The sequence below is a fragment of the Manis javanica genome, chromosome 8, assembly GCF_040802235.1.
Source record: "Manis javanica isolate MJ-LG chromosome 8, MJ_LKY, whole genome shotgun sequence".
Lineage (NCBI taxonomy): Eukaryota > Metazoa > Chordata > Mammalia > Pholidota > Manidae > Manis > Manis javanica.
Genome location: NC_133163.1, coordinates 104,924,190 through 104,932,943, shown reverse-complemented (window position 1 = coordinate 104,932,943; position 8,754 = coordinate 104,924,190). Strand labels below are relative to the sequence as shown.

At 33.7% G+C, this 8,754-nt stretch overlaps 1 protein-coding gene across 4 annotated transcripts in view; it reads left to right on the top strand.

The window, feature by feature from the left end:
* CCPG1 (cell cycle progression 1) overlaps positions 1 to 8,754 on the top strand; it is a 105,553-nt gene that overhangs the window by 17,852 nt on the left and 78,947 nt on the right. For 3 of the 4 annotated variants that reach the window (XM_037020982.2, XM_037020983.2, XM_037020981.2), the window contains exons 2-6: positions 319 to 387; positions 2,616 to 2,736; positions 4,400 to 4,476; positions 6,039 to 6,243; positions 8,263 to 8,358. In XM_037020982.2, the coding sequence (XP_036876877.2) occupies positions 328 to 387; positions 2,616 to 2,736; positions 4,400 to 4,476; positions 6,039 to 6,243; positions 8,263 to 8,358 (559 nt within the window). In that variant the 5' untranslated portion in view covers positions 319 to 327. The remainder of the gene's footprint in view (positions 1 to 318; positions 388 to 2,615; positions 2,737 to 4,399; positions 4,477 to 6,038; positions 6,244 to 8,262; positions 8,359 to 8,754) is intronic. The other variant, XM_037020980.2, reaches the window with a different exon arrangement.

Below are 8,754 nucleotides of genomic sequence, written 5' to 3'. Positions count from 1 at the left end.
ACCTTTGATTCCCTCGTGCAGTCAAATTGCATTCTTCCCCCTCAGTTCTGCGTGGCCAAATCCTGTGTTTTCTTTCAGACCTTGTTTTTTTTTTTCATTCCAGCGATATGACTGTCTAGACAGTGTTAGCTCAGGAGGATCTCTTTGTCATAAAAGTTGGTTGTATTTATTCATACATGTATGCAGTCATGCCCTGTATGGCAACTCTGGGTGGGCTGTCTCAGTTTCACTTGGAAGGCAGTAAGCCACTTTTCATACTCGCATCACATATAGGCTCTTAGATGTATCTCACGTATCAATATGTTTTTGTGTTTGTAGATCTGAAAAATGTCTGAAAATTCCAGTGACAGTGATTCATCTTGTGGTTGGACTGTCATCAATCATGAGGTATACTATTTAATACTTTTTATAAGGCAGTTTGTAACATTACAGTGTTAGCAGTGATGTACACTCAGTTCTTGAAAGGCCAGTATTTTTCTACATTTAGGCATAAGGTTCCATTGTCTGTAAACTTGAATATTTTTCCACCCACATTAAACTTCATTATTGAAAACTTGTCGCAAGCTAGCAGCTTCTACATTATTGTACATGGCTTTCCTCAGCTTTGAGACATTAAGCTAATATTTATTGAGGGTTTATTATTGGTCAGGCTCTGTGCTTTACCTACATTCTCGTGAAGTTTTAAACAAGTCTCCCCTCAGTGGTATAGATTATTTGCATTGTCATTCATAGTTGAGAAAACTAAAGTTTTGAGAGGTTAAGTAATTTGGCTAAGATTTGGCTAAGATTATATAACTAGAAAATATCAGAGTCTCTATAGCATCTTACTACACTGATGGACAGTGACTGCAGTGGGGTTGGGGGGCACTTGATAATATGGGTGAATGTTGAATCCACAATGTTGCTCATGTGAAACTTTCATAAGATTATATATCAGTGATACCTTAATTAGAAAAAAAAAGAAAATATCAGAGTCTGCATTTAAACAGACCAGAAAGAAGCATGGAGAATTATGTGCCACCTAAGGTATGTTATTAGCAGAACTTGACAGAAAAGGACTATGGCTAGAACTCTAACAAAATGAACTGTATGGTAGAAAGAAGTATGATGTTACATAACTAGGTCATAATATTTATTTTCTCATACTGTTAATATATGTTCATGATAGAAAAGTGACAAAATACTGATGAATATAAGAAATAAGATAAAAATCATCTATAGCTTTAATAGACTTACAGTTTTCCTGTTTGCTTTTAGGATCTTTTAAGCCTCACTTTCTTTTTTTCCTTCATTAACAACAATTTTAAAGGTGTTTTTTATAATTACTTTGATAATATAAGGCCTAGACAATTGGTTTGTCATAGCCTCTGGAAAACAATATTAACAAAAAAAGATTGGGGTAATTTCTTTTTGCTTTTTTTTAGCCTGTTTTCTACAAAGCTTAGATAACTCCCATTGCAGTAACTTTTCCTTCAAGAATAATTAACAGACCAGGAGCAAGGCAGCTGTGGGAGTCTTACTTCTGAGTCTAGTGGGAAGCAAGACGGCAGACCTGACACTTGCCAAGTGTGTCATTAGTATATTCTGTTCTAGAGGTGTTTTGTCACAAAGCAGATCTTATTTATACTTTTGTCCCTTTCCCCTCTATATCCAGTTACCAAGTTCTACTCTTTCTTGCTAATATCTCTCACATGTGTTTTGTTTTCCCATTACTGCTACTCTGATTTACGCCAGAACCCTGAGTCCTTGACTCTGTTTCTACCCTTCTCCTGCCACTTTAGGCAACTCAGTCTTCTATTCAGAATTCTTGTTAGGACTCAACTCAATACCCACTCCTTTAATAAATTCTTTTAATTTTTTTTGCTTTGAGTTATATGTCAGGAGAATTCCAACGTTTCAATTTCATGGATCAGTAAACTATAGGAATAATTGAGAGAGGAGTATGGGGACAGGCAGAATCAACTTAGTGGTTAACTTTATTATGCTAATTAAGAGGTCTGAGGGAAAAAAAGTAACTCTAAAGAGCCACTGTTTTATTAAAGAAAAGGCAGCCTTGACATCCAAATAGGAAGGGACAACCTTGGAAGAATGAAGAATAGTCTAAAATTTTATGTTTGTTCCATTAATCTAATAAGGTTCATTTTAATCCTTGTCTTTAAACTTTTTTAGTTACACATTGCCATAATAAGTAGTTATTTGCATGTGGCTGTTTCTGTGAAAAGGCTGTAAATTTGAATTTTGAATTTGAAATTTTTTATATTGCACTTTAGCTAGAGTAGTTCCTGAAATGTTGAGTAAGAGTGAATAAATAGAAATAACTAACTGTAGAAAGTTTTATCCTCTCATATTAAAATTCATTGCTTGGGCGTATAAAATAAAGTATTAGAGCTTTGACTTTTGGGCTGACTTCTCTTAGAATTTAAACCTGTGACACCATTCTGCTATATCCCTGCCATAGGCCTTTACAGACTAAATTGAATACAAGGTGCTCAACTGATACTGTTCCCTTTAGAGTATGCCAGTATCTGGGACTTTCAATAATGGAAGCATCTACATGTAGTCAAATCCAGCTTTGAACAGGGGGCATACATAACTGATGATCACTTCTTCCCTAGGGATCTGATATAGAGATGGTGAATTCTGAGCATGGTACAGCCAGTGATAGCTGTGAGCTCACCCCAGAATGTTCTTCTTTAGAGCAAGAGGAGCTTCAAGTATTGCAGTTAGAGCAGGGAGGTAAGATGTTAAAAAGTCTGATTTTTTTTTTTCTTTTTTAAGAGCATATGTGAATGACATTATGAATCTTGCCTTTTTTCTAGGTGGGCAGCCTTTTGGATAGTCTAAATGATCAAGTCACCAAAGCACTAGGATTTTAGTCTGGATTGGTTTGGCAGGCCTGCAGAACTCAGTGGCACCAACCTGCAGATTGTTTATTTATGGCTGTAGTATATATTTGGGCTTCCATATGACTCTGATACTACAAGTGTAACCACTAACTAAATATTATTAATTCTGATTAAAACTAGTGATATATAAAATTATAATCACAATGTATTTACTAAACTCTTCGAGTTATCACTCTTCAAGAGTGCCTTGGTTAGAGATAGTAAGTGGTATTTAACTACTGTATTGCCTCAGTTTTATATATACTTCCTGAGGGATTTGATGCCCACATTAATTATATAGAGAAATACAATGCCCAAATAATTAATGCATACTCTTATCTCATACTTAAATTACTTCTAAAACTTAAAAAAAAAATTACATTAAGATGTAAATAGAACATTTCTCCCTGAGGAGAATAAGGTAGATGTGTCAAGGCTAGAAATAAAATACATTATACCTGTTAATCTTGTTTTTAGCCCATGTGCAAAATAATTACTCTTCTCATTTGAAAAGTGATTTTCACCTCTCAAGAGTCAGAGGTCTCTGAAAATCTGAAAGCATGGGTGATTTCTCCCAAGAAATGTGTATACTCACATAAGTAAAACAAGTTTTCATACTTCTTCAGAGGTCCTTGAACACAACTCCACCTTTGTTGAGGAGTCTTATCTCCAAATCAGTACTCTGTTAGGGGCTATATAACACCTCAAAACAGTGTTTTGGTTTTTCTTCTTACATTTTTTAGGGGGATTAAATTACATGAGAAATACATATTCATGATGGGAAAGAAATGATTAAAAATTTTTAAATCACTTAAAATTCTTTTCATTTGGAGATAACTGCTATTAATGTTTGCTATGCTAAAATTTGTATGTTTATTATATATTCTAATTTTTTAACTTTGGTTAAAATTTTATAGCCTTTTTCATTAAAAATATATTGTGAACTTTATTTATTTTTTATACATTTTTTTGAGGAATTTCTTATAAAATATATCACTCTAGTGACCTCTTGTTTTTCGGTGTTCTTTTGAGTCCTTGATTTTTATAGTCTATATTTTACTGTAAAGAATTTATAATTTGAAGCTATAGTTTTGATTCTTGGGTTACCAGGCATTGACAGTCATTAGATAATGATAACCTTTAGGATTTTGAATAATTCAGGCAATGTGCTATCAGGTAAGTGAGGATTGATTTCCATATCAATAAGTTTTTACAAACACCTTGGATTAAGTACTTTGGTGTTGGTACAGATTATGTTTACTTAGAGATTGTATTTTTTTGGTAGATCTTAAGTGAGTTCTGGTCTGTATCTAAAATTGTTCTTTGACAATTTCAAATAATTATATTTGAAATAGAGATTTTTTCATTAACAGTAGAGTGACTGAACAATTATATATGACATTTGATTAAATCTACTTTAGAAAATTAGGAATAGATTTTATTTATACAGATAATATATGTAGACTACAAAAAAATGAGTAAGTGTAACTGAGTTGACTTTTTCCTTATTTCAGAGAGCAGCCAAAATGGCACATTGTTCATGGGACAAACTGCTTATCTGTCTTCCGAGGGAGCAAAGTCAGCATTTGAGGTAAATTTGAGTTTTACTCTGTAGATATGTGATAAATAACGTTCCTTAGAGAACACTAATTAAAGCTTCTGTTGGGGCAGCATTGTGTATTTTCCTCGGTTCTTGTCCCCGCTGCAACAAAGAATTGAAGGGCAGAGACACAGTAGTAAAGCAGAGTAAATTTTATTTAAAGATACTTAGAGAAAAAGTTCAGGCAACCTCAGAGAGAGAGGAACACCCTGAAAGGTTGAAAAGAGAGTTTAAAGTTAAAAGGTTACGCTCTTAGAAAGTGTGGGTGTCCTCAGAGAGGAGCACCCCAAAAGGTTGGGGTCCCCCTTTTAAGAATTCTTCAGGAATGTGACTAAGGGCTGGGGGTGCGGACTTGTTAAGTGGTTTCTGAATATTTAAAATTAACACAAGGAACTTCCTGCTCTGATTTCTCCCTGGCATAACTGGCATCGATATGGGAGCATATCAAACAGGACTGCCTGCCCAGCCCCCAAGGTGGGCTGAGTTATTGTCTGTTTGCTAAAGAGTAAGTTAAGAATCTTACTTCTTAACTTGCCTGCCTTTTACTGTGTTGTTTATGGCTGGGCCTGCATGCTAAATTAGTTGCCTAGGTTTCAAACTACTTGATTAGGGCCGATGGAGGAAAAAAAACAGCATATAGGTGAAGTTAAAAAATACTCTAGGCCTGCATGATTAACACAGTAAAGACAAAGGCTATGTTTAGGAGGTACCCTCCTTTATCTGGGGAATATTCAAACATTCCAGCCCAAGTTGCTCCTGGCTTTTTGAGCTTTAACTGATTAACTCTGGGTCTTTTTTTAGTGGTTCTTTTCCTGGCCTTATTCTCTTTCCACCCCGCTCATATCTATGTTCCTGCCTAACACTTCTATTTCTAGTTGTGCATTTTATTCCTGTTTGAATTACAAACAACTTTTCAGTGTCTTTTAATTTAGAAAAGTAATCTTTTAGTAACGTGTTAAAGACCTGTTCATTTATTCCTTAACATAACTTTCTTTGCATTCTTGAATTTTTAAGAAATTAAGCTATTATGATTCATATCTAAAATAAGATTTTTAAATTTGAGAACAAATTATCCCTTGGCAGTTTCCTTTGGCATTTTACTTGATATCTTGACAAAACTAGACATTTTAAATAATCTTTACGTGGCACAGCTGTTCAAGTTTATTTAACACCTAATGGAAATTCAGCCCTTTTATCTTCTGACTACCGAGTTACACTCAAATAAACCCATGGAACTGGTGAGAAATGAATCCTCTCTTTTCTGTGGTCATTGCTTATTAAAGTGGCCTTCTCAGCTTTTGCAGCCCATGAGAATTAGGCTGCATTTTGATCTCATTTGGAGAGAGAATCACCAAGAGAAAACACCAACGTGTTTTCAGACTGAAAGATGAGTACACTATTGAGTAATCCTTTTCTATTGGGTAGGACTACTATCTTTTATTTTAAACTGAAATTACCATACTACTAAGCACCATTATACACTTTGAATTGTGTAAGAAATATAAGGTCCTTAAATAATTGTTGAATTGATTGTCTATAAAATTATTCCATAGGGAGAGGAAGAAAAGTCACTTGAAGACAATGTCTATTTTGGAACTGTCAGTGATGATTCTGATATTGTTACCCTTGAGCCACCTAAGCTAGAAGAAACTGGAAATCAAGAAGAAGCTATAATTGTTAAAGAAGCACAGAGTCCAGAAGACTTTAACATGGGCTCTTCTTCTAGCAGCCATTATACATTCTGTCAGCCAGAAACTGGTAAGAACTACCTAAGGAATACACTGATAGGAGACTTAAGGTCTTCTATGACCACATTTTATATGATGGCTTGCTTGTTTTCTAACCCTAAATCTCAATGTATTGGGATAAAACTCAAGAAAATTTTTTGTAGAATTTACTGTATCTAGTGTTTTCCTATACTCTAGGGCCTAGAGTGCAGTAGTCCTCTGCTATAATAATAAATACCATCTACTGTCATTAAGTAAAAGACAAAAAAATTTTTTTCAAGGAGGTTTGTTAATGTCTCAAAGACTCCAGAATGCATTTAACATTTTTTATCATTGAGTGGGATACTGAACCATTCATCTAGAAGCAGAAGAAAGTTAAGATTTTTTTACTTACAGTGATACAAATTTTGTGTTACAGAAATGGTGAAGGAAACTTACTGAACTCTTTCAGATTCTTTAAATTATTAGTCATTCAATAAACATTGAGTGCTACCATGTCCCAAATAGGGTTCAAGGAGCAGGCAATACAGCAGCATCCCAAAGCCCCTGATATTTGCATCTTTCATTTTATGTTGAGTTTGAAAATGTGCCTCTCCTAAGTCACATTGTTAATACAGTTAATGCCTGTTGTTCAGACAGAATCATTTGGAGGTTAAAATACGAGTTACTGAGCTAGTTTCCTTTCTATAATTTTTGGCTCAGTTTAGGGCTTTATATAACATGTCTTAAGGTAGATGTGAATATTTAGACATAGAGTTACTATGTAAATAGTTAGACATAGAGAAAATATAAGAAACAAACCTGTTATTAACCCACACTTACTAATCTGTAATTGTAACCTAAGGATGATTTATGAGAAAGACACCCAGTAACACTCCTGATTCCAAAAATTTCCTAATGTGATAGAAAAATGGGAACATGGAGTATCTATTTCAATCATCTTTTTAGATTTCATCTTTCTTTTTTTACATTTGCTGGAATCAGACAATGGAATATTTGTTATTGCAGTTTAAGCTAATAAAATGTCAAAAAGAGATTTTTAGCTATCTCATTTAGTGATGAGTTATTTTCCTTTAGTATGTCAGTAGTTTGCCTGTAAACAAAAGTTTGAAAACACTCTATTCAAGTAGTTAAATACTCTTCTGGCATTCTTAGTGGTTGTAGAGAAACTTGAGCCTCTGCCAGAATAGTGTACATTACACCTTTGTTTATGAAGGGGCTAATGTAATTCATCTTAGAATCCTTTTTGTTCACCAGATTTTATTTAAATCAAGTATTTGTGCTGTATTCAAGTAGTCTTCTTCCTTCTGTTTGTTTTTTAATTAAAGACAAGAGGTGCTGGTTTTATTTGCGAATATTCATGGACCAGGAATGGTAGTAAGATTGATCCAGGAGTATTGCAGAAGGGTCCAAGCAGACATTTAAGAAATTGATGCTACAAAACTTTATTTATCTCCTTTTTGAACTTGGATTTCTTAGGAATTTTACAGATTCAGTTGCGAAAAATATTTCCTTAGGTGTAATTTTATCCATTGCTATTCCTCTCAAAGGAATTAATTACTTCAATAAAGAAAATGTTTAAAAATAATCAAAAATGACATTTTGGACTGTGTTGAAAATACTATACATAGATCAATTGCCAAGAGTTTTTGTTCTCTTTCTCTTACCCCATATTTTTCATGGTTTGTTAATTTCCCAGATTCTTCTGCTTAGTTATTCTGCATTTTCCTCTCCATTTCTCCATCTTATAGGATTTCAACTTTAGTTTCTTCTTACAAATTGGATTCTTGTAACAATATACTTTTTGTTGATTTAGGAACACTATGCACTGCCTCCATAAGACCCTCTCCTCCCTCAATAAAGCAAAGTTGGAAGTTGGAGAAAATTTGTGTGCTATATATGTTTTTTAAAAAGGCATGATTGTTAGATCTTGATGGAGCACAAATAACAATGTTAAGTGATAATTAAAATAAATATTTTCAATTCTCTTTTCCTTTTTATTCTTTATAATAAAGCTTTATACATCTTTTTTCCTGTTTATTCACAAAAGAAAGGTGGTGGGAGAAGCTGTGGAAGATTCCTGAATGCATAAGGGGATGGGATGATCAACTGAAACACCATGTTCCTAGCCAACTCGCTTTCCAAGGTGGTGTGACTAAATCTGATCAGCTTTTCTAGAGCTGAATGTGCCTAGTCACATTTACTATTTACTTAGTGCTTTAAAGATATCTGTTGTCATCTGTGATACTCTAAACAGGTGTTTAAAATTGATGTAATAAAGCTGGCTAAGCTTATTGCATGCCTTTGCATTGCCTGCATCTTGGATTATAGGCCAAATAAAGCTTTAAAGGAAGTTTAAAAATCAAAATTATCATATATATGGGTTAAAAAAGATGGAAGCATTAGGTAAGAATGTGAATTTATTAATATGGGTTAGGCCGATTTGTTATAATGAAGGCAATATATTAATTTAGAATTAAATTTATTTAAAGAATTTTGAGAAATGATTTTTTACACTTACCCATCTTAATACTGTCAGAAA